General features: G+C 32.4%; 1 protein-coding gene across 3 annotated transcripts in view; it reads right to left on the reverse strand.

Annotated features, from left to right (window-relative positions):
* Positions 1-1,549: 1,549 nt before the first annotated feature.
* Bili (FERM domain-containing protein 8 Bili) overlaps positions 1,550-21,123 on the reverse strand; it is a 49,636-nt gene continuing 30,062 nt past the window's right edge. The window contains exons 12-13 of one of the 3 annotated variants that reach the window (XM_067268043.1): positions 16,401-16,490; positions 1,550-1,747 (exon numbers count right to left, since the gene is read on the reverse strand). In XM_067268043.1, the coding sequence (XP_067124144.1) occupies positions 1,704-1,747; positions 16,401-16,490 (134 nt within the window). In that variant the 3' untranslated portion in view covers positions 1,550-1,703. Of the gene's footprint in view, positions 1,748-12,832; positions 13,032-16,290; positions 16,491-21,123 lie in introns of those variants that run through there. The other 2 variants (XM_067268046.1, XM_067268045.1) reach the window with 2 other exon arrangements.

Genomic DNA, 21,123 nt, shown 5'->3' on the forward strand with positions numbered 1-21,123 from the left:
AAGATTAAACATAACTGGAGCTAAGCTAAACTAAATATGGTCACTTTATAATCGTGTAGACTGTATTAGCAGCATCCAAAAAATACAGGGTTGTTGGAAAGATGTCCATGATTTCATCAAATATCCTGGGTAATAATCAACCAATCTCTGGTATGCTGAAATGTTGAGTTTTCCTTTTAATCACTGTGTGGGCTCACTCTTGTGGCATGCCTTACAGTTGTAATGTTCAAGATACACTCAACAGTAGGTTTCCCAACTGTTTGACACAGAGAGGAAGTCCTATTTCGTGACTTGCAAGAAGCCAATCTTACTCTCCTAGACTTTTTTCAGTATTACATTAATAAAATAGTCTACACATAAATTTGTGATCTACAACACTTGAGAGACGAGATCATCGCCGGAAGGAAATGATCGAGCGCACCATAGTGGAGGTTGTCAATCGTTTAGATGTGTTGTTAAGAACAAGAAGTGAAATCAGTTGATTCAAAATTTAATTGATTAATGGTCAAATGGCCAAGAGTTTACTCTATTATTTACATTTGTTTGTTGTAAAAGTATTTTATATCTTTGTATATACATGTATGCTATATATATTTCAGAATGTATTTATAAAAATTTACAGATCAAATAACAATCAAATTCATCAAAATTTCATCTTATTCTCAAGTTGTGGAACTCAAACATTTATTTTATACTTCAATTAATAGGAACTGACAAAAAATAAACAAATACGTGGTTCCAGAGAAAAGGACAGAATTTGATTATTATTTGATTTTAACTAAACATAATATAAAACACATATTATATAAAAATATTGAAAACGTGGATAAAACTAACTGTTATCAATATAATACTTATATGTTAAACTGTAATACATTTATCAAGTCTTACCATTATTTACATAAACAAATCTCACGAAACCCAATAAATTTGTAAAGCCAAACAACCATCGGATTACGTTGGGCTACTTTTCTGCAATTATATTTAATTAATTACTAAATAATTCATCACTAGAGGGAGACGTTAGATTAAGGTGACCAACTTTTTTACAATGAAAAGGAGGACACACAAATTGAAGGAAAAAATATTGTAAATAAAAGAAACATTTTATTCTTTGCAACAATAATACACTATAATAATCTCTACTGCGTGCGTATGTGCCGTATTGTGTTTCGGTAAGAAATAAACAAAGCTACTTGCATGCAGCACACTCTCTCAAGGTCTCCTGTGCAGAGCACATGCGTTTCATAATTGCGTTTTGTTGCACTGTACTGAGCCTTGATGAACAGTCATGTCAAATACAAACACATTACATGCGACAGATTGGATCGGCATCAATCAAATATGGAGATTTACAGATTAGTCTTTAAATATCAAAAAGGAGGACATGTAGGAGGACGGTTGGTCACCTTAGTTAGCTGCCATTTCTTATTCAATTTAATTAATTAAATGCAATCGCTGAAAAGTATCCCAATGTAGTTCTGCGATTGTTTGGCCTTACCATTATTTACATGTAAAAAAACTCTTCATAACTTTTATACTATCTGAATAAATAACATACAAAATATCAATAAAAAAATATTTCAAAAAATAAATATAATTTGCAAAATTTGTAATGTAATCTCTCTTCACAAAAGACAGAGTGACACTTCTTGAGATGCTTCAAAGTATTCCGTCGAGCAAATTTTGTATATTATACAAATTCATTTGACAAAGGCCCAAGATCCAGTATGATCTACACATTCTCCTGAAAGAAAAAAAATATGTATTCGGTCATTTGCAACACATTTGTCAAAGTTTTTTTTCAATTAAAATCATCAATGATTCTCATAATAGCAAGTAGCATTTCTTGAGAGCCGATTACAAGCTTTACTTGAAAAAAAACTAACATAGAGTCAGACGATCTTCCAATTTATTGGGCTACAATTAGGTTAAGTTAATAATTAGATACAAAGTAATTTGTCTAGAGGTAGGCAAGGGAACTGGAAGGATAAAGACAGACTGTTATAAAGATCTGCTTATGATCTTGTGTTGTAAAGAGAGTGAGTATAAAACATTACAGGTGCATGTTGCACATGAGCAATAGTAGTCAGAAATTACTCAAATGCACAGAGCATGCCCATCCATTACACTAAGAAACAAGATGGTAAACAGATATGTGTTGCGACAGGGATGTGTTATGGAACTGGCACCGCCAGAGGGATGTGCAAGTCAGACGGCCCTGACTCATGAAACAGTTATGTTTGAATGTTTGGACTATAGAAAATATTGTATCTAATGAGTATCAAAGTAAATGTCTGAGACTCGTAAACATATTTTCTTGTTATGCATTAAGAAGAACAAGCATGTTATCATTGATGAAACAGGATGAAGGATGAAATGTGAACAGATGTCTACTCTAAATGGGCACATGGCCTGAGACTCTTAAGTGGTGAATGTTTACAGAGTGGACATGCAAATGGTGCAGCAATGGTGCAAACATTTCTTTGATGACCACGAGACTGACTGTCAGACTGTCAGAGACAAACAGCTCTCTGGACGAATGTCAAAATCTATTGGAAAGGGTAACTTAACAAGAGATTCAACAAGAGTTGGCCATGATTCATGTCAACAGATGGGTAACTGTAGAAGACATTGCTGCATAATTAGGTGGTAACCATGCCTGAACATACATGATCCTCAACGTGCTGGATAACCACAAAGTGTCAACACAATGAGAATTGTGTTGACACTTTGTGATTATCTCAACAGTTCAGTATTGATTAAAAGGCTACCAGAATGAGCATCAGGCTGCAATATCCCTTGCAGTACGAGTGTGGGAAAGCAACCACCCCCTCATCTGAATTGTGGTGGGGACAAGAACTGGATCCACCATTTCACTCCAAAATCAAAACTTGCCTCCATGGAGTAGAAGCATCAGGTTTCTAGGTCAAAAAGTTTAAAATGACCTGATCAGCAGGCAAGATTCTTCTCATGGTGTTCTGGGATGCCAAAGGAGTGCTTTCGCTGGACTTTCTGGAAAACAGAACTGTTAATGGCAAAGTTTTGAATGGCTTCTACTTCATTGCTGGTGAAATGAGGTCCTCCTATTGCCATCTTCAAAGCTGAGAAGAACTGGGTCATTGAGTCAGGACTGTAAGAAGTGGTCAAAATGTTTTCAACTGAAAAGGCAACATGGGATACTGATGCTGTTACTGTTTGTGATTTGACATTTTCATCAAGAGGATGACCTCAGAACTGAGAAGGCTTAACCCCTTTCAGTTTGCCACAGTATAAGTTGTATGCAAAGCATAAACTTCTATGGTCTTCCATCATTCTATGGTCATTCCTTTACTCCAGTGAAGCAATACAACAAATGCATCAATACAATTGGAGATTCTGTCGAAAAAATAGTGAGAATCTCTCTTCCTATCCACAATATACTTGATTTCCATAATAAAAGTTCAAGTTAACAGCAGACCCAGAAAACTTATTTTTGATGTTTAATTTTCTAGATGCCATTATTATTATAACAATGAAAACTTCACAGAGCTATTCAAAATTTTTTCATGAACCTAAATTGTCTTTATTTAGGAAATCTAACTCTATGCTAATTAAAATATAAATTATTATTTTGAATGATGTTCTTATAAACATTACAGTACATATCAGGAGTGTAGTTGTAAATTAATAAGTGCCAATTGGTGCCCCAAGTTTGAATCATTACAGTCTATAGAGTTCAGTATGGGCAAAGTGCAACTTTGTAACACAATGTCTGCAAAATGGTTTAAATGTGTCAAAAATGACCTATATATTCATAATCAGTGCAAAAAAAACTTGAAGAAGCTAAGAAATAAGTTTTTCCTCAGTTTTTTGTACATAGTCTAAAGACCAACCTAGATGTTCACAAAGTACAAGGACTTCACCTTGCTTAAAAATGTTCCAAGGTGCTGTGCCACCCTGGTACACCATGGCATGACTACAACACTGGTACATGTAATAATAAGTATTCAATCCAATATCACTTAAATATGCTTTAAACAAATTACTTGAGTTATCTGTATAAACCATAAATTCTTAATAGAAAAACAAGTGATCGCCAAGTTCACATGCATGATAATTAACAGTTATCCATACTGTACGGATAACCTTTGTATAAACAATAGAAAAGAGTGTTTAGTTCATACACTTTCCTCCACTGTATGCACAAATTTTAATTTTTCTTACACTCACATATCAACAATACAGCCATATTCTTATTGGGCTATAATATAAATTATGGTTAACCCATCATCTTGTGTTAAATTTAATCATTAGAAATAAATAAATTAATTTTGAATATTCTGGAAAAAGTTTGCTACCTGGTAACAAATCTGCATGGTAAGCATGAATTGTAGGTTTGATTCCCACTCCAGATAGATTTTTCTTCCAGAATATACTAAATTAATAAATTAAAATTTAAAAAAATATTTATTTCTGATGATTAAATTTAACACAAGATGGCAGCTTAACTGCATACCTCCAGTCCAAGTTACTTAGTGTCTTAATTAATTAGCCATATGATAGCTCAATAAGAATCTGGCCATATCACTTGATTATTAAGAAAATATTAACACTGTCTGTTAGCATTATTTTTTTACTTGAAATATTATTACAAGTACTTTCGACAAATTTCAGATTGTCTTCTTCAGATATTTATATTTATGCCCTTCGTCACTCTCGCTTGTACACAAAGAATTGAGTCAGGTTGTTACAGCAGTATACAATGCTAGTTATACAACATCCAAGTTCAAGTACGTCAATAATCTTGTCCTCGGCTCTCTTTTCCCACCAATTGTGTTGAGCTCTGGTGACAAAAAAAGTGTTGTATGTTTGCTCAACTGTCCATTCCATATATGGGGGCCATTATACATTGTATTGTATGCTCTTTCAAGAGACATGGTGTTATATTTCCTATAAAACTGCAAATTATTATGCTGGACCAGAGTCAAGGCATAAAAACCAAAACAAGACAAAAATTAAGTAAGTGTGTCAGTGTGGGTGTCAATCTGTATTCAGGAATTTCCTAACAATATGACATGTATTCAATATAGTGGCCTTCTGCAGTGTGATGTATGTGTTTCTATTTAATTGTAATGTGCCCAGGCTCCTCTACAGGTGTGTGATATCACGCCTGTAGAGGAGAGGACAACAGGTACTGTACAATAAGAACCCTATCCATCCTCCACAGATGCCTTATTTTCTGGGTGAGTTCTGTGTGCTTGCTATTTTTTTCAGTGCATGTGTTTTGTACATTGTGAGTGTATGGAATGGATGTCTATAATGTGTGTGATTTTATTGTGTTTGTCAACAAGTGTGATGTCTGGTCTGTTGTGGTAAATTGTTTTATCTGTGATTATGTCTATGTCGTAGTACATTTTGTGCATGTTGTTTTCGAATATTGTCTGTGGAATGTATTTGTAGTATTGTTCATGGATGTCTAATAGCTTGTTTCTTTGAAAGCTCTTGGTGTATTATATTTGCTACTTGATTATATCTATGTAAATAATCTGTCTGTGCCAACAGCTTGCAACCAGAAATGATGTGTTGTATATTTTCTGGCATGATGTGACATTTGTGTATGTGTTTACTATAGTTTTTAGTATTTATGACCCAATCCTGTATGGCAATCGCAAACCTTCCCATCTCTGCAAAGAGGCATCCTGAGCTAACCAGCTGTTTGATGCAATTTTGTCAACAAAATCTTGGGCCAGGTCATAGGGATGCCTGTATCTAGTACCTTTCGAGCCTACGATTGCTTAATGGTGTCTATGCTTTTTATATGTTGTGTCATGTCCATATGATGTGAGTGTAGGTTTTATTATTGTTATTATTATTATTATTCTAATTATAGTTTTTTCAATGTATTGATGCATCCTATTGAATACATTTTAAATTTGCTGTTTGGAACACATTAATTGTAAGATTCCATTATCCTAAATCTGAAGAATACAATCTGAAATTTGTCGAAAGTACTTATAGTGATATTTCAAGTAAAATTATAACACCGACAGACAGTGTTAATATTTTCTTAAACTATTTGGTGTTGCATGAAGTAATTCTGAACATTTGATTATTACTACTTATTGGGTTTGGTTTTCTATGTAATTTCCTGAGTTCTAGACATCTTCCATGTTTACAGTTAGTAATTAAAGCACTCCCCAATAGTCATTTTTAGGATTTTGGCTATCTTAGTGCTGAGTTAAGGATTTCCTCTTTCACAATGTCACATACTGTTAAGACTTCAAGGAGAATATCCTAAAATATGCATGTTTAATCCATATATCCACCATCAAGATATTCTTGATGGTGGATATAGGATGGATGGTGACTGGAGATCAAGGACACAATTTTACACGTAGGAATTTTATGACAATTCTGTACAGATTCTATTTTTTAAATTCCATCTTATCTCAAAAAAAATAAATTTTTAAAAATTAAAATGTATACACGTGTATAGAAATGTATGCAAAATGTAAATATCCATTAAAATGTTAATACAAATAACAATAATTAGTAACAGGTAAAATAAATTCTGACACAGCAAACAGCGGTAAATTTATAATACAAATTGAATCATTTTTATGCATTTATTTTGTGATTGTTAGCTTTACTGTAAAATTCAGATTCAACAAATTAATGTATTTTTGGAAAAATTACAACTGCAGTTAAAAAACAACGAGGTTGTTTAACAATTACAAAAACAAAGATAATAGTTTGTTAGACAGATTAATTCTGGAAGGCAGTCGACATGCTGACACTCTGACTATCATGCAGAAATATCCTAAATAAAACGTAACACGAATTAAAAATCAAATTAAATATAATTACCTTATATTCTCTCTGTTTTGGGCTTTGAAGAAATTAACTGTACCATTCAAAGTGTGCAAGAAATAAAATTTCTTATCGGTTTAATTAAATTGTGATATAAACATACGGTTGACTGTTGACTTTTATTAGAATTATATTCCTGAAAATGCTCCATAACAAATTATGTGTACATTAAATCTATAAATATAAATACAGTCGACTCCGCATAAGTCGACACCCAGATAACTCGTCACTTGTCGGTTACGTAGTAAATTTTTTGTGGTTCCGGCCAACTTACATAGGCATTAATGTTATTAACCTTAAAAAACACGGTTTACTCGACATCGTTTAACTCGTCACCACTGGATAAATCAACATACTTTTTCTGTTTCATACTTTTTAGAATTCTGATAAGTCGACTCCCCCCTGAAAAAATGAGTTCACACTGTACAATAAGCTGTGTGGTGTGAAGTCATTTTTTCAGGAGGGGAGTCGACTTATCAGACGTCAAATAAGTGTGAAACAGAAAAAGTATGTTGATTTATCCTGTGGTGACGAGTTAAACGATGTCGAGTAAACCGAGTTTTTTAACATTAATAACATTATTGCCTATGTAAGTCGGCCAGGACCACAAAAAATTGACTAATTAACCTACAGTGATGAGTTATCCAGGTATCGACTTATGCGGAGTTGACTGTATAATGTAAGCAATATAGTATATATATGCAATACATACCCAGAATAAAATCATAATTTCTGTTGTAAATGTCAGTATTTTTCTTTGTATCTCAATACGATGTACAGTACACGGGCCCTACGACAGGGGGAGTGCAACCAGGGCATTGCCCTAGAACCCATCAGAGGGAAAAAATTAAAAAATCTGTTTTCTGATTATTTTTTATGAATAATGAAATAACTTTGGTCATGCACTAGTATTTATTTTTCTACTTCAATATCATTACGTTATTTGTATGAGCAGGGGCTACCCTAAAGGAGCACCAAAATGGTGTTTGCACCAACATTCTCCATTCTCTTGCAGCCCTAGATGTACAAGTAATAATAAAAAGGAGACGACGAACAGTATATATTGAATGTCACTATGATAATTTTCATACCAAATACTGTATAAACAATGCGAAAAATACACTTTCAGTGTTATATACACATTTGCTTTCGCAAGTACTTTCGACGAACCTTATTGCCATTGTCGTCAGACGAGTACATAAATTTGCCGAAAAAACTTTTAATAGAACTAATTCGATATTGAATAGAACGCATAAAGTTTTGCCAAAGCCGTTAACACAACAAAACAAAAGTTCAAAAATGTTCAAAAACCGATCGAGCATCTGGCTCCGTGGCCAGCAAAGTTGCGCATGCGCAGACTCAAGCTCATGCTGCATGTGTATTAGATGACGCTAAAATGTGCTCAAACGCTTGTACAGCATGACCTATACATTGGGCAGATCGAGAGTAGGAGTGTTGCACACGTCCAAAGTGGTGGTAAGGAGAGATTCCCAGATGAAAACAATTTTTCTATCTTTACAGCTCTTGAGCATAAGTGCTTGCAACCATAGCGAGTTGTAACCTTGTTCAAGTACCTTTCTTGTAAGCTCTGTGGTGTGCCTACCGCTCACCACATCATCTTGGTGCTCCGCAAGGCAGCTGGCAAGCATTCTGGTGGTGACCCCGATATATCTTGTGTTTACTCCCATTGCGAGATTTTCCAGCAGAACGGCATAGACCCCCGACTTCTCGAGCGTGGAGAACTTGTCTCTATTGTTGCAAAGGAGCTTGTGTAAGCTTGAAAGTGGGGCTAGTATATATATTGTAAAAATATCTCAAAAATCCAAAAATCCAGCTCGTAGATCAAACAGTGAAAGGAAACATTCACTTTTTGTTCTACTGAAAAATTTATTACATCTGCTAGATCACTCAGATGTGTATACCTGAAACAGACGTCAACATGACTATCAGTAGTACAGGATCATACCTTATGGTTAGAGATGGGTGAATGGAGGAGCAAGTCACCTCTACCCCCATTTTTGATATAATGTCATCACTCAAATTTTAAGATATTCATAAACTATCTAAATTTTATTCTAAAATAAGTTCCAATGTTTTCAAATTATCATCTGAAATAAATTATAAAATTATAATGCTACTAGAAAACTTAACCCCCTTCCCACTTTGCTCACTTGTTAAAAAATTTTGTGACAATTCAACAATTCCCATGCTGCTATTTCTATTGTTTTTTCTTTTGTGACAGAAAAACGTGTCACGACGATTTTAAGCAAAGTATTTTATATATACAGAATAATATAATTAAAATTTTCTAGGCACAATGTAGGCAAAATCCACCATTTTGCATACATTGTGCATACACTACATGATCTTTTCACTTGGGCTTTTCCAGTGCACTCGATTGTTATGTTAGAAAGAGCAGGCATCATTTTTATATGCAACTGTAAGCCATTTTTTTGACAGGTTTTAGTGCAACTGTGCAACTTGGTTGTGTACAGAAACAATTTTTGGATAGACCATTAGCCATTTGCAAACAGAATCCACCGAGTGGTTCTAGATTCGGCATACCAGTGATTCTATGCAGCAAAATGCTAACTAACACCTACAAGTGTACATTGATGCACGTGTAGGAGTCAGTTAGCACTTTTATATTCTTGAATAAGCATGCATCAGTGTGCTTATCCAAGAATATTTCTCTATAAAGAATTTTTCTCTAATTATTAGAGGGTTATCCATAAGTCGATAATTTACATGACTTCTGTAGAAATTAAGAAAATCCAGTGATTGGGACCTCTGCTGAAATACGTTATATAGTACTTCTGCATAATTTTGAGTATGTTTATACAGTCAAACTAGATTGATGTGGTTATTCTTGCTTTTGCTGGACATTTCAACTAATTTGTTGACAGAAATGGCTGTTTTTAAAGCCAAAGTTGTAAATTTTGCTAGTATAGGTCATATTTAAAATATTTTTCTCTGTATCATGTGAACAGTTGTGTCATTTTTCCTTTAAATCCTTAATTTGTACACACCAGTGAATTTAGAAATATCAATATTACAGTAGCCATTTTACTTGTGATGTGAATTAACTCTCATTAGAATTTCATTTGAAATGATGTCATTATACTAAACATTTCTGAACTCAACACTCATTACACCAGATCTGATGCCACATTTTGTAAATGCTTGCACAATCAACATTGCACATATGCAATCATATGTTTTATCATACACATATTTTTCATTAATCTGTGCATTATTACAATATTCTGAAACAATTAAATATTCAAACAAATACAAAAATTCTCATCTATGTGTTAATATTAAACACTAAAAATTAAAATTAAAATTAACATAAAAATTTAGTGAATATATTTGTAACAAATCCCAACAGAAGTAGTTAATTTCTATTTGTTATTAATGTTGTCGGAATCATCAGAAAAGGTTCTCCAAGCATGTGAGATGTTTAAAAATTGATGCATTCCCCCTTCAGCTCGGCTCTACAAATTTCTAGAGCCTCAAAAATTCTGATCTGCTCGGTGTGAAAGGTGCATTTAACGAGGCTGGCCTGCTGTAGTTTAGCTTCCACACCAGTTTCAGAAGCATATGTTGCTAGGGCGGTGGTCTGCTTTTCATTACATATATCGTATTTATGCTCCGCCAGACATTTTCTAAGAGACCTTTTGATTGAACCAATGTACATTAGATCTCTGCTAAATTTGTCGTATCTCACTGGTATACTGTATACCCCGGTGCGTTGTAGGTGTTAATGGCATCTTCGTCGTTTCTTAATAATGAATAAACAGACTGGTTACATCATCTACAGATCATGATGGATTATGTCATTAACAGTATACTGGTGAGAGACGACAGATTTAGCAGAGATCTGATGTACATTGGTTCGATTAAAAGGTCTCTTAGAAAATGACTGGCGGAGCATAAATACGATATACATAACAAAAATTAGATCAGCACCTTAGCAACATATGCTTCTGAAACTGGTGTGGAAGCTAAACTACAGCAGGCCAGCCTCATTAAATGCACCTTTCACACCGAGCAGATCAGAATTTTTGAGGCTCTAGTAATTCGTAAAGTCAAGCTAAAGGGGGAATGCATCAATTTTAAGGAGGAAGCGAGCATCTCACAAGCTTGGAGAACCTTTTCTGTTAATCCCAACAACATTAATAACAAATAGAAATCAACTACTTCTGTTGGGATTTGTTACAAATCTATTCGCTAAATTTTTATGTTAATTTTAATTTTCATTTTTAGTGTTAATATTAACACATAGATGCGATTTTTATACTTGTTTGAATATTTAATCATTCCAGCGATTTTAAAATTTAAAATTGCTCTTTAAGCATTCCAAATTTTTGTATAGAACATTTTGATCTGAAGCAGATCCCAATTAGGATCAAAAGCACTTGTCGAAGTATATTAAAAATATATTTGCTGGTTTAATTTTAAAGGTTTGTTGGTGTTACAAAGTAACACAGATTAGCAAATTCTCTAACACCTTGTTTGCTGAAAATCTCAGATTAGTTTGAAGTATGATACTTAGACTGAATTATCATAAGAAATGCAATCAGATATAATTATTATGCTTGTTTCTTTCAGCTATAATATTTATGCATGCTTTGCTGATACAAAATTGCTTGTTTAAGATAACTTATTTCCTTAATCACAATATAAACATTGTTATATCAAACAATAATCTAATTAACACAAAATTTTTGAGATATTTTGAAAAATATTTTCATGCTTTCTTCTATTTTTGTGCCTAAAATACATAAATGATAACTAGAAAATTTAGTAACTAGCTCTAGAGTTTATTTTAAAATATTTTTCATCTAAAATTATAAAGTTATATTGTATTATTGTACTACATAAATTGTACTACATACATACATAATATTGTATTATTTCGAAACAAAACTAGATATCATTTCTCAATAATTAATTATATCTATAAAAGTTATTGAACTATATAAAGGGTGTCCAAAAGGTTATTGTGCAGTGAGAAATTTGTAACCATATTAAAAGTATATGTACAGCATTGCATACAAGACCCATAAGTCACCTGTCCTGTGTTTCTACTTTGCGGCAGATGGTGGTCATTCCGGCTTTTGGAAGACTTCTTTGCTAATTGTGTAATCTCCTACGGAATACGACCCACTAGATCTCCAGACCTCACTCCACTGGATTTTGGGTATTGGGATGTTTTCAGCACTTGCCATATGAGAAACTGTAATATCATATGCAAAACTTTACTTAACAATTTCCACTGCACAGTAACTTTTTGGACACCTTGTGTAAAAAAATACATTCTTTGACAATTTAATTTTGTTGTGAATTTGTAAAAGTTTGTAATATTTCAAATTATATGTAACCCCAGGATGACAACATGGTGCAGGAAAGGGTATAAAGACAAATGCCATGCAGGGATTCTTCCCTTTGCTTTTGTGTGTTCAGATATTATCCATTGACATTTGTCTTACACATGCAATTCAATAAGTTTTGTATAAATATTAAACTATGTTATATGTGTCTGTGTAAGTAGTGTAAGTTATTTTTTTATCCTTTATGGATAAAACTGAGTTGAAAAATGACCAAATTAATTACCTTAAGTCATATAAAACAGATAGTGTTTATTGTTATAAATTTATACTTATTAAAACCAATTCATTTGTATATAACTTGCTTATAGGATGTAAATTCAACATATTTCATGACAATGCAAATAAGAATGATAACGTTAAATTAATTTTTATATATATTTTTCCAACTGCAGAATTGGTGTAAATTTTGTTGACGATTTCTGTTCTGTTTCTCCAAAAACAAAGTGTCGAAAATAGTATAAAATGATGTTTAATTTTATCTTTTTCCTTAAAAACATTATGAAATGTGTTATTTCAAATGTATATAATCTGATCAGATTATTCTAATATTTTACAAATTAATTTTCTGACAGAAATTAAGATCATTGTTTTCATTTATAAAAACTTTTATTAACATACTAAGCTCATACAAATATTTCTTTATGAAATAATAACAATTTAAAAAATGTTATAACAATATTACAAAGTTTCTATAAATAAAAAAGTTGAGCTCCTTGTGTACAAAACTCCAATACGTAGGAAAAAATAGGAAGAGTGATCGGGTGTTATAAGCTCACAACAGATCTACGAAGAACATACAGTAGTTCAACACGAAATCATTTAACTCTCTTTTATATAAAATAACTTTAATTTTAAAAATTTTCCGATATAAAACATTCATATCAAAAAATTTTATCATCAATATTACACAATTTTTAAATTTATTGACTAATTACAGTTAAATAATTCATTGAAATATTAAGTCTGCAATTGTATTTGTGTAAAACATAAAACACAGGTACTTCCGAAAGAATGCTACCATTTTAAATTATTGAAATTACATTAATTATTTAATTTAATTTAATTAGCCTTTAATCCTTTTTATATTTAATACAATGTAATGGTTAATCATCGACTTGTGTACTGGTGTAATCAAATAATTCACTTCCAACAACCTTTGAAAAAACCAGTAATAGTTAATTGAAAACAAACGTTTTCGACTGTTAACTCGGTCTTCCTCAGGTTATAACTATTGAGATTTGTTACAACTTCAAAACTCTTTCCAAACGTATTCAAACTTTCGAATAGAACTGTTGTGCGTTCGTGTTGCCATGGAATCATACGTACCGTTGACATACATAACACGTGTGGCGCAATAACACAATGCAATTACATTCCATATATAAACAAAGGGATAGGGATGTACATTAAATAGAGCTGTGGAGAACTTCCCCTTCGTAACAAAACTTCCAAGCTTGAGAAATGTTACACGCATCTTTAGAATTGATGCAGGTTGTGCGCAGTCCAGCTTTGTATATTTCCAGAGTTTCCAGAGATTGTAGATGGACCAATCAGTGGGAGAGTTTAATCAATTCTGCATTTTTTGCAACTGGAACAAAGAATCATACCCCTCTTTAATTCTGACATACATATTTATAGGAGGTACGTCGATGATATCTTTATTTTATGGAAAACTAAGCCCAATATAAACAGGTTCATCGATGCAATGAATAACAACCCGTATGGACTCCACATCAAGCTTGACCAAATAAGCAACTCAAATGCGAACTTCTTAGATATGCATATGCAATTAGATGGCAACACAATATCTACTAAGGTCCATTACAAGCCATGCTACACTCCGTTATTCATCCCTGCCGTTTCTGAGGACCCCTTCTCTTACAAAGTAGCTGCTTTCCGGGCCCTTACGAAAAGAGTGTTCATGCACCACTCCAAAATTGAGGACACCATATCTGAAATACAGCGCATCCAGAACATAGCCACAAGACACGGCTATAGCCGTACATTGGTTCATAACCTTGCGTCTGCATATTATACACAAATGCATCATACTGACAACACCAACACACGCACTAACGACTCCAATATCACTCAATCATGTGTCCTGGTTGAATATAATAAACACCTAGACTCCATTTACAGGGAAATTGCCGCATACACCAACAAAAAGATCGCTTACAAGAGGCGTAACACTATATATGACCTCATGCACAATTCCAAGGACAACGTAGATAAAAGAATGGCAGAATGGCACCGGGGGTATACTCTGTTCCATTATGGGATGGCAGATTCCAAAGAGAGCTTGTATACATTGGTTCAACGAAACGGTCGCTCGACAAGCGTCTACGCGAGCACAAGTATGATATTCAGCGCAACAGAGGCACCACTGCCCTCTCCACGTATGCCTCAACCCCGGGCATAAGTGCTGATCTGCAAAACGTGGAATTGATTAAACTCTCCCACCAATTGGTCCATCTACGATCCCTGGAAACTCTGGAAATATACAAAGCTGGACTGCACACAACCTGCATCAATTCTAAAGATGCATGTAACATTTCTCAAGCTTGGAAGTTTTGTTACGAAGGGGAAGTTCCCCACAGCTCTATTTAATGTACATCCCTATCCCTTCGTTTATATACGGAATGTAATTGCATTGTGTTATTGCGCCACACGTGTTATGTATGTCAACGGCATGTATGATCCCATGGCGACACAAACGCGGAACGATTCTATTCGAAAGTTTGAATACGTTCGGAAAGAGTTTTGAAGTTGTAACGAATCTCAACAGTTATAACCTGAGGAAGACCGAGTTAACGGTCAAAAACGTTTGTTTCCAATTAACTATTACTGGTTTTTTCAAAGGTTGTTGGAAGTGAATTATACAATGTAATTTCTATGAATACATAGTAAATAATTCTCTTGACGGGTCATCACGCAATTGAAACCACTGTTGCCTTATCTACAACCTAAAATGCATTTCAGCCTGTGATGTTAAATAGTCCTCATCAGTTAGGTGATTATATATAAGGAAAAAATACCATTAACCATGTTACTGTATTAATTGGTGTACTTTGCATATTTCTCGATAATAATTAACATATTTACATCAATTTAAAATGGTAGCATTCTTTTTTGGAAGACCTTGTATATTAATTTTAAATATCCATATTTTGCAATTCTTTAATAAGTTATATTCTAAATATGAAGAAATTTATATTTATTTCAGCAAAACCCAGTATTAAATTTTTTTAAGAAGTCTCACACAAAAAATTTATACATAAACATTTTCAAAAAAGGTTTGAAACTTGATCTTTTGTAAGTTGGGGAAAATAAATGAAGTTTAAGTAGACTTGAAAATGTTCATTTGTAAATATTTTCTGCGAATTCTTAAAAAGCTTAAACCTAGGTTTAAGAAATTGTAAGATCTAAAAAATTTAAATGTTGAAAATAGAAAACAAATAATTCAAAAATTATATTACAGATTGCTTCATATATCTTGGACATACAATGCATTGCTCACAATTGGAACTTTACAATTTTAAAAAGTTCTAGAATCCCTGTTTTGATGAATCTGTGACACAGTTACCTTGTCACAGATTCATCAAACAATTCATTCTCTTCACTAAGTAAGTAGACTGGTCCTTGCTACTGTGCATTTTTACAGCCTGCCAAAATTTGTAAAATGAGCCATACTCACATTTACATCTATTTAAATTATTTTAAGTGTTCTTTTAATTTTTTCCCCTTTCTTAACTGTAAATACCAACAGGGACTTTTTTCCTGTATGTCCATTATGGGTTGTGCCAGACCCACAGTGGGGGCAGTAGGCGACGAGTGACAGAGCCCAACATATCGGGGTTGAGCCACCCTGCAAAAGATTTTTGGGGTTGTCTGCTCAAATTCAAGTCTAAAAGCTGTAGTCTGACACTTCAACTGCCCCAGTCATTTATTTTTAAAAGCTTTAAAAACTGTTAAAAAACAATTTCCAACCACAGATGTTAAGAAATATTTAATTACAGTTATTTCACTGTATTACATATTTTTATTCTATTTTCTTGAAGATATAACAAAGTGACTTCCATTTAACTGTATTGTAATCAATGTAGTTTTCATCTTATAAATAAAAATTTATTTATTATTAAAAATATTCACCTGTTTCATTAAACGTTGCCAAACTTAATCTCTTCAAGTTTCTTGTTAGAGATAATTCTGAATACAGCTTTGCTGGAGATATGGGAAACACTAAATGAGAAAAAAAAGTTCAATGAAATATACCAAATAAATTTATTTTTTAAATTAATGTTACATTCTTACACATTATTTTTTTGGTATACAAAATTTGAATAGTTTTTTAAATACGCAAAACAAGCCGCCATCAATCACTTTAGCAGTTATTGGGCTGAATTATGACAATGTCAGAATAATTATTCAATATTCTCAATTGTCATTGTAGAATTATGTATATCATTCTATTTTTTATATGTCACCATTTCAAATACTGGTCCTGATAGACATCGGAAATTGTCGTGTCATTGGTGTGTTTTGCTCATGTAAAAAGCACTTGAAGTAATTGACACCAGTCTTCAATCTATCCACCCTCTGCTTCAGTTCTTCTATTCCCATCTTTCTATCCTTAATTATTACAGTGTATAAAAAGTAAATAAAAGCAATGAGATTGGTTATTTATAAATTTTAAAAAGTTAAAACGTCTAAAAAATACTTAAAGTTCTTTAGACTAGGTAAAAACATATCCATCATTAAAACAGATAAGTCTCATGCCCTCATAACAATTAATAATTCAGATTTACAATCGGAGAAAGAACGAATAGTTTCTACGAAGGAATACAAATTAAGAAATCAAGAAGAAACTAAGTATGTTGATAAAAATACATAAACAAGAACTTTCGATTCAAGAATATAAGAAAATAGGAGATTTTAGTAATGTACGAACCCTTCAACTCGGCATCAGACTTAAAACTCGCAAAGTAGATAGGCATTATAGACCATTGGTTGATTTCACGCATACTGTAATGTATAACTTAGAACATTATATTAAAGATTATTTACAATGTATACCACATTCTAAATATAGTGTTAAGAATACTGATCAATTAATCTCAAGACTATCATATGGCCAAATTAAAGATTCTTTCAGATTAGTTAGTTTAGACGTGAAGTCGACGTACCCTTCAATACATTTGGATTTTATAAATTTTTCCTTTAAAAATAACTATTTTGCAGTTTCAACAGAGTACTATCGCCAGAAGGATGGCACAGCAATGGAATCGGTTGTGGGCCCGAAGTTGGCAGAAATTTGTATGATCTCAATTGATAAAATAATCTTCCCATTTAAAGGTATAGTCTTCTATGCGAGGTATGTAGACGACATACTAATTTTATATGATTCTGATATTACTACAGCACGGAACATTGAAAGTTATGCGAATACTTCGAACAACAACATCAAATTTACTTACGAAGATGAGACACGTAATGAGATTAAATACTTAGATGTCATAATAATGAGACAGAAAGAAAAAGTATTGTTCCGTAAGTATGAAAAGACACATAATATCAATATGGTAGTCAACTACAGATCATACTGTCCTGAAAAAATTAAACAAAACGTATTTCTTATGGTAATGCAGAAAATATATAATAGAACATCTTTACAAAAATATATAGATTTTGAAGTTAAAGATGTTTTTAAGAAATTTTTGTTAAACGATTATCCACGACAACTCATATATAAATGGCACGACCTTTACGTTAATAATAGATATAATGTTAAAAATAGAAAAATTGATAATGTATTTATTAAAATCCCTTATGTTAAAAAAACCATATAAAAAATATAAATATTTCTTAGGTAACCACCCAGTGAATCTGATAGGAAAACAAAGTAATAGATTTAGTAAAAGTATTTATTTAATTAATAGAGGAAACACTACGATTAAGAAGAATCTTTTGGATGTGGCCGGAGTTGTTTATAAACTATAATACACATGTACAGATAAGAAGGTTTACATCGGCGAGACAGGAAGAAAACTCGGAATAAGACTGAAAGAGCACGAAGCGGCAATACGACCGAAAAGAATAGAATCTCCCTGGTATCAACATTGTTGTAATAAAACCTGTACTATTGACTGTAATAATATAAAAATATTGTATAAAATAGAAAATGTGCTTATAAGATGTGTTGTGGAACACGATTGTATTAATAATTATGCAAACACCATTAATTTGAATACGGGAGTCAGCATAGGTGTATGCTAAGATATGTTAGTTGAATATAAGAGCACAGATAATGTTAAACGAAATGACCACTGAGGAGGCTGTAAAGTGAAATGCATATGATGAAAAGGTTTAATAAAGTAAGAGATGATTGTTAACTTCAATTCTTTCCACTTGTCTGTTTTGAGTTTCTTCGAAGATGGGAAAAACTGAGTAATTTTAACTCGCTAGTCTAAAGGAGAAATTTAAGTATTTTTTAGACTTTTTAATTTTTTAAAATTTATAAATAACAGATCCCTTTGCTTTTATTTTTATACAGCTTTACATTTTTGTGTACTTTTCAAAGTATTTTCTGTCAGATAATATAAACACTTGCTTTAAAATTGGATTTAGCATTATTTATCTAAGTGTAAGGTTAAATAATAATTTTTATGCATAAAAAATAAGTGAGAATAATATACGAAGTAGTTCATTTTAATCAGTGGCGTGCCGTGACATTTGATGACAGGGAAGCTGTGTTTCTGTAAGAAGCCGACTTCCAGGGGCAATTGGTTAATTGCGCGTCAGTGATGGTCTAGGGCAGTGGTTCTTAACCTTTTTATACTCGCCGCCCACCAAATATTTCATAATTTTTTTGTGACCCCCATTTTTTAATAATAATTTATATTTGATAATTTGATAATTTATCTATAATAAATTGATTTTTTTATTATTGCTTTATTTTTTATATAATAAATGTAAATCATAACTTTATTATTTCATTATCTATTTAAATAACATTCAAACTTCACAATTAAACATGAAAACTCATTAATTTTTAACAGAAAATAAAATAAGAAACATGTCGATAAATCGATCCAATGTCGATGCTAAAACTAAACTAAAACTAAAACGCCCACTTGTGGTAAGGATTTTGCATAACTTTTGCAAAAATATTTAAATTTTCAAAGCCTACTATTTTTCCTAATTATTTTTAAAATTCCAAGCATTAATAGTTTCTTAAAATTGCTTTGGAATAAAAGAAGTAAATACTGCGGTGTAAGTAGCATATTTACATTTATTTCTTCTGTACTAACAAAGTTGTATGTAGGAAGAAATACAAAATAAATAAATAAAAACTAAATAGGAAAACTTTATCTTTCTTATTTCACTTTTCAATACGATATTCGGATTATACATCAATTTTCTTTTTATTATATTCTGAAGGAAATTTTGCATAATTTGGCGGCCCCCGGCAAACTTCTTATGGACCCCCAGGGGCCGCGGCCCCCTGTTAAGAATCACTGGTCTAGGGTCCATTCGTATTCATTTGTTCGATAAGCCAGTAAAAACTGTAGACTTCTCTAAATGTATTTTTAATATCACAATTACATTCTGAATCGCTAGCCACGATATAAGGGCTAAAATTAAAAATAAATTATAAAAACTTACTCGGTGAAATAAAATGTGCGGTGGATATACATACCTGGTACAATATATTGTTCAATTGTATTAATATACTTTTAAAGAAAATTATAATTAAAATATAGCTTTGTAAAGAAACGTACATAAAAATAACATAAAATATTCTTTACTTTTTAAATTTTAAAACAATCCACTTAGTCAAATATCTTGATACGAGTAGCTAATGGATGGAACTAGTGACGGTCCAGGTAGGTGTGTAGTGAGTGTGTGCGTGCCAAATCCCGAGGGTGCCGATACCGGTCAATGTCAAATGCCTCTTTTGTCGCATCACTAGTATATCTCAAAGGACGCCACAGGGCTGTTGTAAATTTTAAACGTTTCTCACCGTAGCTGTAAAAATCTAACTATGTTAAACTTAATAGTCATTCGTTTTCTAACTAATTCGTTTTAATACCAGGTGTACACGGAAATCAGTTTCCCACTGTACTGAGCGAGTGATTGGTTCTGTTAAGCTTTTGTTGAAGTAAAATTCTGGCTCTTTCAACAGGATTTTATTTATGTCCCCATTCCCTAATCTCTTAATTATTTAGTCACTTCTTAAGTAGAAATAAGTCGAAACCAGTTACTTTGTACCTGAATATCTGTAGTCTTGGGAAAACAGTGGAAAGACAAATTTTTATGACAACGGATATATAAATCGTAAATTTAAGGAAAATAAATTCTAGAGCTTTTTTTTGTACCATTGTATGTACTGTACGTCTCATTCATTAAATTTGGTTGTAAATGATGCTGCCAAAGTAACAGTTAATTTTTAACACTGTACTAGAATTGTACACGTTTTTTCTGCATCCCTTTACAGATGGGACATACTAAATCGTAATATCACCGGTTTAACATCGAAATCCGTAAGTAATATAAGATGGGAGAGCGGAATAAATGCAGAATAAATATATCAAATATTTTAATGGAGTTTTTTTAAACTCCTGTCAACTATACAGAACTATCATAAAAACGTGCCAGTAAACTCCTATCGGTTGGGTTGTTATAAATCTAGTCTAGGGTGGGCAACCCTTTTTATAACATGGGCCAGAATAAATTTTACGTTTTTTTCCGCGCCGTAGTAGTTAATTGACGCCTTCTTGTGACTCGTAATTTTTTTAGTCTGCAAATATGAAATAAATAAATAAAAAGTTAATTACTACATTTATTTTTTTATCGTTTTCGAAAATTACAAAGA

The sequence above is a fragment of the Centruroides vittatus genome, unplaced genomic scaffold (assembly GCF_030686945.1).
Source record: "Centruroides vittatus isolate TY-2023 unplaced genomic scaffold, ASM3068694v2 contig_3129, whole genome shotgun sequence".
NCBI lineage: Eukaryota > Metazoa > Arthropoda > Arachnida > Scorpiones > Buthidae > Centruroides > Centruroides vittatus.